Here is a 15,430-nt window from a genome sequence, read left to right as displayed (position 1 = left end):
GGATGATAAGCAAATAATTTTCGACACTAATGATAAGCAAAACTTTTGACATGCAGACACGGTCGAATTCCAGACTCACTAATGCATCCTAACGACTTATCAGTTATACACACTAATGCAGACCTGGTTCGCTAAGACCACCGCTCTAATACCAACTGAAGCGACCCGTCCTAATCCATCTGGACGAAGTCCATATCGATTACAAACGATTCACAATAGTTGATTACATTGCGAGGTACTTGACCTCTATATGATACATTTTACAAACATTGCATTCGTTTTTAAAAGACAAACTTTCATTTCATCGAATGTTGACGACATGCATACCATTTCATAATATATTCAACTATAATTGACTTAATAATAATCTTGATGAACTCAACGACTCGAATGCAACGTCTTTTGAAATATGTTATGAATGACTCCAAGTAATATCTCTAAAATGAGCAAATGCACAGCGGAAGATTTCTTTCGTACCTGAGAATAAACATGCTTTAAAGTGTCAACCAAAAGGTTTGTGAGTTCATTAGTTTAACATAAATAATCATTTCATAATTTTAATAGACCACAAGATTTCATATTTCCATTTCTCATAAACATACGTCCCATGCATAGAGACAAAAATATCATTCATATGGATTGAACACCTGGTAACCGACATTCACAATGTGCATATAAGAATATCCCCATCATTCCGGGATCCTCCTTCAGACATGATATAAATTTCGAAGTACTAAAGCATCCGGTACTTTGGATGGGGCTTGTTGGGCCCGATAGATCTATCTTTAGGATTCGCGTCAATTAGGGTGTCTGTTCCCTAATTCTTAGATTACCAGACTAAAAAAGAGGCATATTCGGTTTAATAATCCAGCCATAGAATGTAGTTTCGATTACTTGTGTATATTTCGTAAAACAGTTATAAAAACAGCGCATGTATTCTCAGTCCTAAAAATATATATTGCAAAAGCATTTAAAAAGGGAGTAAATGAAACTCACACATATAAATATTGTAAAACATTTAATAAAGCATTTGCATGTATTCTCAGCCCAAAAACGTAAAGAGTAAAAGGGAGTAAATGAAAACTCACCTAATGTATTTTGTAGTAAAAATACATATGACTATATTGAACAATGCAGGGTTGGCCTCGGATTCACGAACCTATATAATTTGTATATTCATTAATATATATAGTCGTAACTGATCAAAAATATATATATTATTACTAGTGATATAGTTCTTATTTTATTAAACTATATATCTTATTAAGTATATTGTTATATGAGTAACATTTATTAGGTAAATCTATGAATTTATTAATATAAGGGTGATAATACTTATTAGATTTAATAATAATAATAAAAATGAGAATTTTATATAAAAAGATAATTTTAACGATACTTATAATGTTAGTAATAATGATATTACTAATAATTTTCTTAATAATAATACTAGTTTTAATAACATGATAAATTTTAAATTAATGATACTTCTAATATGAATGATAACGGTAATAATACTAATATTAATAATAACTATAAAAATAACCATTTTATTACTAGTGATAATAATAATAATACTGATAGTAATAAAATTAATAATGATAATACTATTATGTTTTAATTGATATTGATATTACTATAATAAGAATGATAATAACACTCCTAATATTAATTTTAATGATTGCAACAATTAACATAACAATAATAACATAATTAATAATAATCATCATACTAAATATAATAATGAATAAATAAATAAACTACCTGATGGAAATCTGATTTCTAACAACAAAAAAACGTCTCAGCTCAAGATTCGATCCCCTGACCACTTGTTTATTCACAACACTCTAACCATTCAGCTATCCCAGATTTTCTGTTTTAATAACCATATATAAATATATAACCCCAACTTAACTGTCATCTTCTTCAACCAGATTACAAATCGACCAGGCTTTCAGCTCGATTAAAATCAACAACTTATAAGTTTGAATTAAAATATGTAAACGAAACCAAATATATCTACTGGTGATTTCATTGTTTAGAAACAAAATAAAAAAAAATATATATACATATATAGATATAAACCGTCGCTGTATGAACACATATAAACTCAAGTTTGAATTTTCAATTTAAGACCGTTTTAGTTAAAACTCAGTACATGAAATAAGTTTGAGAACCTTCCTATAATCTTTATAAATCCTTAATTTCACTTGAAACACCACAGAAACTTCGAATTCGACTGAAGAACATTCTTTGACTTTTTAATCTCGAAACTTTGACTCGAAAATTCGATTTCAATATAGAAAATTGGAGGTTAAAACTTTACAGATAGTTTGAGTACATGATTCTTAACAAAATTGTATTTATAGATTTTGAAAAATAATACAAAATTGATCTGTTGTTAAAATTGGTCAAGAATAGCGGTATTTTGCTGGATGTCGTTTGAATCTGTTTAATTCAATTGAATTAAACACTTACAATTGATAAATGTTAGAAATTGTGAAACAACTGAATGGTTTTTGTCTGATAATATGTGTTACTGGTTTGGTTTATAGCAAAGGCAGTCGACAAAAAAAATTTAAATCAGAAGTATAAAAAAAATATAAATTGTGAAGGGAATTGATTCGTACGAATTGGATTACGATGTGTAACAAACTTGAGGTAAAAACAAACTCCTTTACAATAGACAACGATGTCAACTGACTTTTATTTCATTACTGAATTCGTTTTCTTTTATTTATTTTATATAATTAAATGTAATTATATTAATAATAATTATTCTATTAGTATTAATAATAATAATTGATAATAATACTGATTATAATCTGTTAATAATAATTTTGATAAGTTAATAATAATAAAAACTTTAAGGATAATGATACAAGTAATTAAAATAACGAATATAACAATCTTAAATAAAAATGTTGATTTTTAGTATTAACAATAATAATAATAATAGAAAATAATAATAATGATAATAATTTATAATAATAATAATTCTTAATATTAATATATAACAATAGTAATACTAAAAATAATAATACTAATATTAATATTAAGTATATTGATAATTATTAATAATAACTTTAATAATGATATTAATAATAATAATAATAATAATAATAATAATAATATAATAATAATAATAATAATAATAATAATAATAATAATAATAATAATAATAATAATAATAATAATAAAAATAATAATAATAATAATAAGTAACAATAATGATAGTAATATTATCAATGATAAATAATAATAATAATACTAATTATGATAATGTCAATATTATTAATGTTAATAATATTAGTAATAATAATACTGCTATCATTTATATATAACAAATTTGCATCTTTAAATTATATATAATATTACTAACACTAAGATTAATATTAATATTAATGTTGAAAGTAATAACGATATTATACAATAATTATTTATATGATTGAATTTAATCTGTTGTTAATTATATACTACTTATATTATATACTGTCATAATTGAATATTTAATATTTATCTATTTTATATATGTTACAATATATTAGCTACTAATAGAATTCTTTTATATGTACATATATATGTTTATTTACATATTTATTTACACAAAATGGTTCATGAATCGTCGGGAATAGTCAAAGGGTATTTGATTACATGAATATAGATTTCAAAACTTTCGAGACTCAACATTACAGACTTTGCTTATCGTGTCGGAAACATATAAAGATTAAAGTTTAAATTTGGTCGGAAATTCCCGGATCATCACATCCACGACCTTGTGTATACAAGCCTCAGGCTAGATCACAACTCAAAGTATATAATATTTTGGAATCAACCTCAACCCTGTATAGCTAACTCCAACATTACTGCATATAGAGTGTCTATGGTTGTTCCGAAATATATATATAGATGGGTCGATATGATATGTCAAAACATTGTATTCGTGTCTATGATATCCCAAGATTACATAATATATTATAATACATGTATAATACAATATAAGTTAGCTAGGATATGATTTGTATAGAATTGTTACAATATTTCCCGTAGCTACAACAATCAAAAAATATCCAATCTTGTTTTACCCATAACTTGTTCGTTTTAAATCCGTTCTGAGTGAATCAAATTGCTATGGTTTCATATTGAACTCTATTTTATGAATCTAAATAGAAAAAGTATAGGTTTATAGTCAGAAATATAAGTTACAAGTCATTTTTGTAAGAGGTAGTCATTTCAGTCGAAAGAACGACGTCTTGATGACCATTTTGAAAAACATACTTCCACTTTGAGTTTAACCATGATTTTTGGATATAGTTTCATGTTCATAAGAAAAATCATTTTCCAAGAAGAACAACTTTTAAATCAAAGTTTATCATAGTTTTTAATTATCAAACCCAAAACAGCCCGCGGTGTTACTACGACGGCGTATGTCCGGTTTTACGGTGTTTTTCGTGTTTCCAGGTTTTAAATCATTAAGTTAGCATATCATATAGATATAGAACATGTGTTTAGTTGATTTTAAAAGTCAAGTTAGAAGGATTAACTTTATTTGCGAACAAGTTTAGAATTAACTAAACTATGTTCTAGTGATTACAAGTTTAAATCTTCGAATAAGATAGTTTTATATGTATGAATCGAATGATGTTATGAACATCATTACTACCTTAATTTTAGTAGGTAAACCTACTGGAAATGAGAAAAATAGATCTAGCTTCAAAGGATCCTTGGATGGCTTGAAAGTTCTTGAAGCAGAATCATGACACGAAAACAAGTTCAAGTAAGATTTCCACTCGAAATAAGATTGTTATAGTTATAGAAATTGAATCAAAGTTTGAATATGAGTATTACCTTGTACTAGAAAGATATCTTACTGTAAATAAGAAAGATTTCTTGAAGTTTGATGATCACTTTACAAGATTGGAAGTAAGCTAGCAAACTTGAAAGTATTCTTGATTTTATGAAACTAGAACTTATAGAATTTATGAAGAACACTTAGAACTTGAAGATAGAACTTGAGAGAGATCAATTAGATGAAGAAAATTGAAGAATGAAAGTGTTTGTAGGTGTTTTTGGTCGTTGGTATATGGATTAGATATAAAGGATATGTAATTTTGTTTACTTGTAAATAAGTCATGAATGATTACAAATATTTTTGTAATTTTATGAGATATTTCATGCTAGTTGTCAAATGATGGTTTTCACATGTGTTAGGTGACTCACATGGGCTGCTAAGAGCTGATCATTGGAGTGTATATACCAATAGTACATACATCTAGAAGCTGTGTATTGTACGAGTACGAATACGGGTGCATACGAGTAGAATTGTTGATGAAACTGAATGAGGATGTAATTGTAAGCATTTTTGTTAAGTAGAAGTATTTTGATAAGTGTCTTGAAGTCTTTCAAAAGTGTAAGAATACATATTAAAACACTACATGTATATACATTTTAACTGAGTCGTTAAGTCATCATCAGTCGTTACATGTAAATGTTATTTTGAAACCTTTTGGTTAACGATCTTGTTAAATGTTGTTAACCCATTGTTTATTATATCTAAAGAGATGTTAAATTATTACATTATCATGATATTATGATATATTAATATATCTTAGTATGATATATATACAGTTAAATGTTGTTACAACGATAATCGTTACATATATGTCGCGTTTCGAAATCATTAAGTTAGTAGTCTTGTTTTTACATATGTAGTTCATTGTTAATACACTTAATGACCTGTTTACTTATCATTTATCATGATTAAACATAGTGTATCAATATCTTAATATGATTCATATGTATTTAGTAAGACGTTGTTATAACGATAATCGTTATATATATCGTTTCGAGTTTCTTAATTCAATAAACTCAATTTTATGTATATAACTCATTGTTAAAATACCTAATGAGATACTTACTTATCATAATATCATGTTAACTATATATATAATCATATATATGTCATCATATAGTTTTTACAAGTTTTAACGTTCCTGAATCACCGGTCAACTTGGGTAGTCAATTGTCTATATGAAACCTATTTCAATTAATCAAGTCTTAACAAGTTTGATTGCTTAACATGTTGGAAACACTTAATCATGTAAATAACAATTTCATTTAATATATATAAACATGGAAAAGTTCGGGTCACTACAGTAAAGTATTAAATTATTTGATCAACAAGAGCTCCTCCGAACCGCTTTAACGGGTGCGAGCGTTTTATCAGGGAAGACCCAATATATCACGGACCCGGAACAAAAAGACTTCGTTATAAGGCTTAAACGGATGTACTTTGATAATTTTAAGCCTTTGCTCGATAACCCACCACAACCACCACGACAAGATACCGACGACGAACAAACCGATGACGACTAGCTTTTATTCCGAATGTAGTTTTTTATTTAATGTTTTTTTTATCTTCAAGTACTTTTTTTTATTTTATTTTATTCATTGTATTTTCCTTTTTTATAAATATTAAATAATTAGTTTTATTAAATTATGTGTTAATTTTATATAATAAAATGTAAAAATAAAAAGCATGTGGACCCTACTACAATTTGCCACACAAATTTGATATTTTTGGTTATTGAAGGTCAAGTAGTAACCTTATCCAGTCGGCGTTAGTTTTTACTTTTTGAACAAAACGTGTACAATTTGCCTGCTATGTCATGGGCAGGGTCACGGGCGAAAATTAGTGGGGACAAGGGGGGCATCCGCCCCGAGTGGATTTGCAATTTTTAGTGCAAAAATTTTGGTTTTTCGATTTTACCTGAGTAAAAAAAAATTTTTTTGTCCCAAAGTCTCCATATGTTGCCCAAAAACCTCTATATTTTGCCCAAAAACCTTATATTTTGCCTCAATACCTTTATATTTTGCCCAAAACCCTCCAAATTTTACCTAAAAACATACATATTTTGCCCAAAGTCCTTTATATTTTGCCCCAAAATCTTCATATTTTGTCTAAAAAAATTGCTACGGTTTTAAAAAAATAAAAGTTTTTCGCCCCCGGTGAAAAAAGTTTCTTTTTGTCACTGAGCAGGGTTACGAATAGTCTTATGTAAATGGGTATAGAGTAACTCAATTAAGTCGTGCACTTTAACTTTCTCCGTTTTATTATTTTTGTGAAGGATCGCATACTCATGGTCCTACGCAATCTCTTGGATTAAAATCTGTGTTTATGTTTGATTAGAGACTATTCTAAACTTTTCATATAGAGTGTGTTAAGTCGGACACATTATTTTGTTATTGGGACCTACACGATCTCGTATTTGTAATCTTTCTTGTGATCTATATGAAATTATATACGAATTCAATCATTCCTACTACATTTTATTCATATGAGTTGGTGCATGTATGTATGGATGGATTGGATTACATGAGTCTGTCATATTACATAATTTCTTCCATAACCTTTTTTTTTTATTTTTTTATTAATAACATAGCACATAACATATAGGGATTGGAGTACAATATAAATACAAGGGAAATGCTAATGACAGTTTTAAGGGTTATCTTTAAAGAATAAAATCATGCAAATTTTAGTTGTACATGTGAAATAATCAACAACTCCCTGCAAATAACTACTCATAACCTACAAAGACAAAGAGTACTACATTTTTCAACATAAATTATTTGTTAAAGGCAGCCCTAAGGTTATCATTAGCATATTTTCCAATAAGTAAAGAAAGAATAGTTTGAATTATATTACATATACAAAATGATTTAAATCTTACATTTCATACGTTGTATGTTTTTTTTTTGGACAATGCTAATCATAGCTTATATGACATAAGTTAAGCATTCTATTTTTAACTCCATAAATTCATGTTAATTAATAATAAAGTGACTATCTTACTTATTAAAACTTACTTGCTATAATTAATTTTGTGACATTCTACTTTCTACTGTACCTATTAAAAAGATACATTTTTAAATTTGATATCACTACAATAAATTTACCTATTGCTCACGCATATCTTTACACACTTTTAGAAAAGTGTGAGCTTTTTGTCAAATTCCTCACACTTATAAATGTATCTAAGTTTGCTACATTTATAAATGTTGAGTATTATTTAATTTTCACAGATAAAATTGTAGGAAAATATGTTCACATTTATTAATGTGTACAAAGACAATTTTAATCACATTTAAAAATGTGAGTAAATTTGTTACACCTCATTTCTTCACACAAGGGGGAGCTTGAACAAGTCTAGTGCGACCAGATTAACTTAACACTTTTAAGTGTGGTTATATTTATGATTATAGACACAAATTAGTGTGAACTTTTTCCCCTACACTTTTATGTGTGAAAATATGACAATATTCTACACTTATAAATGTAATACATTAACATACATTTACAAGTGTGAAGAATTTAACAAATAAATACACACTTTTTAAAAGTGTGTACATTTGTGTGTGACTAATTAACAAATTTGTTGTAGTGTATGATATTTAATTTGGAAGGTTTTACCATCTATAGTTAACATTTTCCTTTAATTATATCCATTAATGATTAATGATTTTAATGATAATAGCCAGAACTCCAACTACTAAATTTAGACATGCACAATGTGTTGTACAAATATTTAGATATTCTTTACATTCTTTTGCAATAAGGACGATATTGTGGAATTAATTAATCAATCTATATTTACTCTGAAATACTAATAAGGAAGAATTAGTAAATTAATAAGGTTAATTTACAAGTGGGAATATTATATTCTTTGAAAGATTATTTAAAATGTATGTTATTGTACTTTATTATTGGAATTGGAAGGATATAATACAATAAAATAGATATACGACGCAACTAAAATAATTTACGTGAGTGCTAAAACTCTAGCAGTTGGATTTCAGAAGATCACATGCAAAGGGATTATCGTTGTCCAAGATATCTTGCCAGGCACAATATTTGAGGATCATTTATTTTAATTCAATATTATTCATTATTCATTACGTTAGTTATTTCAATTAAGACTTAATTGACTACTTGGTTTTAGCGAGGATCCAAGAGAAGTTAACTGTTGTTTACAATTTAATTAATTAATAATTAATTAATGATTAGCGTAATTAGAGCGTTTAACCAAGTCAAATCCTTAATTATTATTCTTGAAATATGAACCAAAATCTAGAGATTTTAACGTACTAAACAAAAACATTTAGAATTAAAAACTTTGGTCTCACTTTCTTTTGATGTAACATACACTTAACAAAACACTTTTACCAACAAAAAAAATATATATTGATATAACATGCTACTACTCGGTTTTATGTTGTAGGAGAAGTGCATTACTCTATTAAGTATTTACTCCTGTTATTTAGAAAGTAATCATCTAACAAGTTTGCCGGAATATAGCTACGTAATCAACCCTTTTATAGCACTTTAAGCAATCCATATTTTATCAATGTCACATCATCAGGTGATACGAATTTACTAATTAATTACACATTGTGTATTTTATACAAAACTTTCATTTTTGTAAGTCACCATTAGAGTGGGTTTACACACATATATGAAGCCGAAACTTATACGGAGTACATTTGTTCGTGAATTGATAAACATATTTATTATATCTCATTACGACTTATTACTATAGTATAAATGTTAATTAGTCGTAAGTGTAAAATATATAGTACTCGGTATATAAAATGTTAGGACTAAGAGATTAATTACCAAATGCATTGAACACGAAAGATGAAACAATATTCTTTCAACATACAGTTTAGATGATCATAAACTCATACAAACATTGTTTTAAAGAATATGCCACACGCGACAAAAAAAATTAAGCTGTTGGCAATGAATTTTTACATGGTTCAATACTAATTATACCTAAGATATGGTGTCCAATTGTCCATCAGTTCGTCCCAAGAAATGATCGGGTGGCCGAGTGGGTTCTGACATAGCATTCAGACCACGTCAGTGACTCTTAACCGCCGTTCAAAAAAGGATGGTGTCCATCAGTTCAATTCGACAAAAATCTTTGCAATTAATCGACTAAGGTGACACTAATTAATTAGTATGTATCATGAAATCTGCAATCTTGAAATGATATTAGTGAAGACAACTTCTTGACAACGAATTGTCAAACCTCCCATTGGATGATCAAATCCAAACTCTTCTTCGGATTGGCGAAGTAAATCTTGAAATAAAGGGTGTTCAAGATAAGATAACGGGACAACAAATCGAGTCTTTTGAATTTCTCCAACGTAAACAGCCAAATAACCTTTGGGTACATCTAGCTTGTTTCGGCTACGAACAGCTTGCAATTTGCTGAAGTTTTTTGTTTTCGAAGTTAACGAAGGAAACCTAATGATACCCATTTGTTGCTGGTTAGTCTAACCAAAAAAAAAAAAAAAAGTTTGAATTAGTTTTCTTGGCGCTAACAAGAGGTTGAAATGTAATGTTTTAAGTTGTAACAACGTTATTATGGTTGTATATATAGTGTTTTAGCATTGGATACCAAGTTGAATAGTGAAATGTAATTAACAAGTTGTTTTAAGTAACTTGTGGGCCTTCATTTCATGTGAAAAACTAACATGGGTTTCATATTTTTAAATTGCTTCCACTTGTCATGTTAATGTACGGTGCACGTCGTTGATTCTAACTTTTTATTAGTAGTTTGACTTGGTCATTACATATTTTAAATGGCTAAAATCTATTAATGTAGAGAAAAATCTCCACAGGAGCACACCTGAATTAAACCTATCTCTAGAATGTAGTTTAAGAAGCCTTCCATGAAAATATAACTTGCGACCCCCCGTAACTCAAACTAGCAGGGGTACCACTGCTTTGTTAATGCAACTACGTAGTAATTTATTTATATGTTAACTCTGATAACATTGGAACGGCCAAGGTTTTCTTATCTAAGTTATTTGAGAATAACTTACGTAATTAGATATATATGACTTAATCGATTTATTACATAAATCGTTTTCTACTATTTCTCTTTGCATCACAAAATATTTTGCTAATAAAGTTTAACATTAAATTTTTTATGAGGATATCAGAACATTAATCTAAGTTATCTTCCGATTAGTTGAATAATAACACTTTGTATATTACCCAATGAAAATGTGAATTGACTAATATATATGCGTTGCTGTTCTTTGAGATACTAATACAAATCAGAAGAGCAAATAACTCTCTAATTAAACAAATACAGATACAGATTAATGCATGGGCCCTTTATAAAAAATATTACTACTTGCCATGATCGACTTCAAATATACATATACCAAGATTGATATATATTGTATTTATACATAGATTATTGTACACTTGTTGTGTATATACTTTCAGTTGTGAATCAGATATCACCCATAAGAGCACATGTGAGGTGCAATCAGTTGATTTCTCCTGGGACCATACAAATCTCCAACGTTTTCAACCAAATCAAAAAAGCTATTGCATGCTTAATATACAAAGCCAACAATTTTTCTACCAAAGGATTGCAGTTGTACCTGAGTGGTAGTGGTCTGCCTCTAACACACTTGAGGTCAGGAGTTCGATTCCACTCCAGGGCAACAATTAATGCAATTCTATCCCTGCCATGTAAGGATCCACCCATGGCATCTTTCTCACATTGTGTTGGGGGTAAAGGGGAGGGGGTTTTACTTGACCGTGCCCTTGGATTGGTTCAAGGCTTCCTCCCGGGCAGCGATAGGGGGCGGGTTAATATCACTGCATCGGCATAGTCGAAACGGGAGATGATCGCAACAGGTGGTTAAGTCCCCTCGGGTGATCCCAAATTCGCTGTTCTAAAAAAACAATTTTTCTACCAAGTATTTTGTATCACAATGCAGATATGAAAACATTTATTAGTGATCATGCATATTTTAACCGTGGGGTTTAATATGCCTGCTCAATACATAAGGAGGGGTTTAAGGATCTTAGAACGTGGCTCTCCGGTCCGGCTACCGTGAATAACCCTGGCCGACATGATGATGTCGGCGGGGTGGCCAAGTGATTAAGTCCACCTCTGATAACGGTCGTCGATCAAGAGGCCCCAAATAAAGTCGTAGGTACTAGCTTACGAAAGACTAACCTGTTAACCTTGAAGAGATGCTGAATGATGCTGTTTTGCGTAATGTATCTCGTGTGCGATAGTTACGTAATATGCCGTGTCTGGTAAATGATGATTAGGGTTGTATTTATAGGCAAATCCTAATTCTAGAACCGTCCCAGATCACGTTAATCTCATCCATAACTGACTCCCCCGAATCACGGATATAATTATGGAAAAGATATTTACTTGACAGCTAAGCAACCGCCGTACCGGGAACAAAGGAATCAGATACAATCCGCATACCGCATAGCGCACACAAGCACACGCATACGCACACTATTAAGCGCCCGCATGCATATGAGGTGCGCATGCGGGTTGCGGTATCATTATGTCCCCCCAGTTTGATGTTATATGACGCAAGACACATGACATCAAACTATTAAGCTGAAAAAAAAGAAAACGGCTAGCATTTAATATTTCGCGTGCGCCTCGATGCCATTAAATGCCTGTCACAATCGCAGAAGCCCATTCGGCGGACATGACATAAAGTGGCAGTGTGTCAGGCGCGTGCCAACCACGCGCGTACATGTAATCATACCCAACTGGCATCCACGCGCATCAATAAAGTGCTGGCCGTCGATCGCGTAACACGTGTACAACCACGATCACACCACTCCATCCCATGACTCCCAATCTTCCCTATAAATACCCCATTTTGCAGCTCATTTCCACTTTCCTGCTTCAAGCTTCCTCGTTACGCTACCAATTTGAATTCCGATCAAAAATCAAACATTCCGGCCACCATTTAAAGGTTAGTATTCATCCGATTACTCCTAGAAAATGACTAAAGCTAACGAGACGTATGTAGATAGCGTAGAGTCTGTTATAGAGCAGAAGCACATAGATTACTTAGTGAAACAGTATCCTCCCTTAGCCAAGTACAATCCGGTGCCACCCCTACCCCATCAGCGTGCTCACGAGCCACCGGAGAAGAAAGTGGCCATTTATGAACATGCGTTCAAGCATGGTAACTTTAGGGTTCCTCCCTCTGACTTCTTCTTAGGCGTATTAGATCACTTCAGAGTGGGATTAGGGCAACTACACCCGTATGCCATAGGCAAAATAGTTCTGTATGAAATGTGGTGTGCCGCAATCGACAGGGTACCGTTGGTTTAAGTTTTCTGTCATCTATACCGCCTAGCCAATCACCACAAATCCTGGTTCACCTTCTTCGCCAGACAAAATTTCACCAAAACCCCAAAGTCGAATGCGGGTAACTGGAAAGAATCTTTCTTTTTCATTGACCAAACTGTAGTTGGTACCGCTTTTCCGCAAACGCTTATATGGTGCGAGAAGGTGCAAAAGGATGTGAACAAAACCCCGGTTCTTGATGACGAGGAAACAAAGCTGTTAGCGGAGTGCGCTAACGCACAGCTGGTGCACCGGTCATACGGGAACGTGATGTTGCGGCTAGGGAAGATATCCGCACACTGGCCATGGGAGGAAGTGCGTCCAGCCATAGTCGGACCGGATGGAAAGGGTAGGAATAGTATAATCACGTACTAACAACAGTTTGCTATTTATGTGTTCTAACGCATGCGTGCATGTTTGCAGAGATGAAGATGAAGAGTGTACTGACTGCGGAGGAGATTGCGGGCATCGCCTTCCGCAAACAGAATGTGAACCAACCGTTAGAGCAGGAGAAGACTGGCGAGAATGCACCTGCCACCTCCGGCAATAAGCGCAAGGCCGCCGAAGCCTCCCAATCCCAACAGAAGAAGAAGAAACTCACTCCCAAACAGAGGGAGGACAAGCGGAACGATAACTTCATTCCCATCGAACCTCGTTCTGCGGATCTACCTCCCCCATCCTCTGGTAAGAGTTCAGCTTTCGCGCATACCGCACATTTAAGTTTGCATTTATATAACCACTTATTAACACGCAGGGCATGCGGAAGAAACTCATCACACCCCACTGCGGGTCAATCCGGACCTCGAAGCTACTGCCGAGTCAAAGGATAAGACGATACACCTGGACTCCGAGTCCACACCAACTCCGCCACACGGTAGCTTCCGATTGGCAAACCTGGCGCAGCTCACCCAGTCATCGGCGAAAAACGCCGTAGAGCAGTCCGCCTTCCTCCAACAAATCTTCCCGGCTGAGTTCCGCAACAACTAGCCGCACTGCCTTTTAATCAGGCGCTCAACGCCTTCGTCCAAAACGGCCTTGTCTTTTTTGGCATGGTTGCATATCAAGCCCGCCGTTCGACTAACTTGTATCAATTGGCCTTGCGGAAAGAAACAGAGCTAGGGCTGCTGCAAGCGGGGGTTGATCAGGTGAAGAAAGACAGGGACGCCGCAGAAGAAGCGCGCAAGGCGGTGGAGTTAACCGCAGCGGAAACCAAAACTGCACTGATTGAAGAGAGAAAGAAAAACCGCGAGCTGGTTGGTGCGGTTGACCAGTCCAAGGGGGAGGCGGAGCGTCTGCGGGTGGAGCTGGAAAGGGTGACGAGGGAAAGGGATGACGCGGTAACCAACTGCGAGCTGGCAGAGGCGGATCTGGCGAAGCTGCGCACTGCACTCCCCACCATTGCGCAAAAGGTGATGGATTCTGGGCCAGTTACCGATAAGTTCAATGCCTATGTTGACGCGGTGAAAGACCACGAAGTCAACAAGGCAGTCTTAGAGGTGATTCAAGCCTGCAGCCTCACACCACCGTACCCTGACGATGTGCAGAAGAAATTGAAGGAGGGTACGGCTGCGGCATTGCTGGAAGTGGAGAATGCTACCACCACCATTCCTATCCCTCTAATCGATGCATTTACGGCGGACCCAAACATGCCGATTGATGGGTTTCTCAAGGAGGATTTTTAGTTTGTGTTTGTGATGGTTTGCGCCGTAAGTCCTATGCTTAGGCAGGCAATTGTAAATGTATTTTTGAGCCCTAAGTCCCGTGTCGGGCAGGCATTTGAAACAATTACCACTTATGTAATAACTTAATTCAATGTATATGTATCTTACTGTTATGCATGCGTAGTTTGTTTGTTTATATATCGCGAATCAAAACAAAAGGTGAACCGCATGCCCATGCGCATAGTTAACCAAAACTCATGCGTATGCGGGTATTACTGCGTAAAATAAACCAATAACAATTACCCTTTAACAATTTAGACTCGAAAGCTACTGCGTTATCGCTTTGTCATGTACTAGAGGTGCACTATAGCTGTATGGTAAGCAACGCAACTTAAAAACAAGCCAATGTTTTTATGCTTTGAGTTCCTCAAGCAAACCAATGCGAGAGTAATTACGCACAAGCTGAAATGTCCCGTTCTTATTGATTAAAAACGTTCCATATTAATTGATTTCGTTGCGAGGTTTTGACCTCTATATGAGACGTTTTTCAAAGACTGCATTCATTTT

General features: G+C 32.9%; 1 protein-coding gene across 1 annotated transcript; it reads right to left on the bottom strand.

Moving 5' to 3' along the window:
- Nucleotides 1–10,029: 10,029 nt before the first annotated feature.
- Nucleotides 10,030–10,326, bottom strand: LOC139855343 (auxin-responsive protein SAUR21-like). The gene has a single exon (XM_071844567.1). It carries the CDS (start codon nt 10,324–10,326, stop codon nt 10,030–10,032), a length of 297 nt encoding a protein of 98 aa, XP_071700668.1.
- Nucleotides 10,327–15,430: the final 5,104 nt, after the last annotated feature.

Source organism: Rutidosis leptorrhynchoides, chromosome 6 (genome assembly GCF_046630445.1).
Source record: "Rutidosis leptorrhynchoides isolate AG116_Rl617_1_P2 chromosome 6, CSIRO_AGI_Rlap_v1, whole genome shotgun sequence".
NCBI lineage: Eukaryota > Viridiplantae > Streptophyta > Magnoliopsida > Asterales > Asteraceae > Rutidosis > Rutidosis leptorrhynchoides.
The sequence above is the reverse complement of the archived record's forward strand: the minus strand, read 5'-3'. Positions and strand labels throughout refer to the sequence as shown.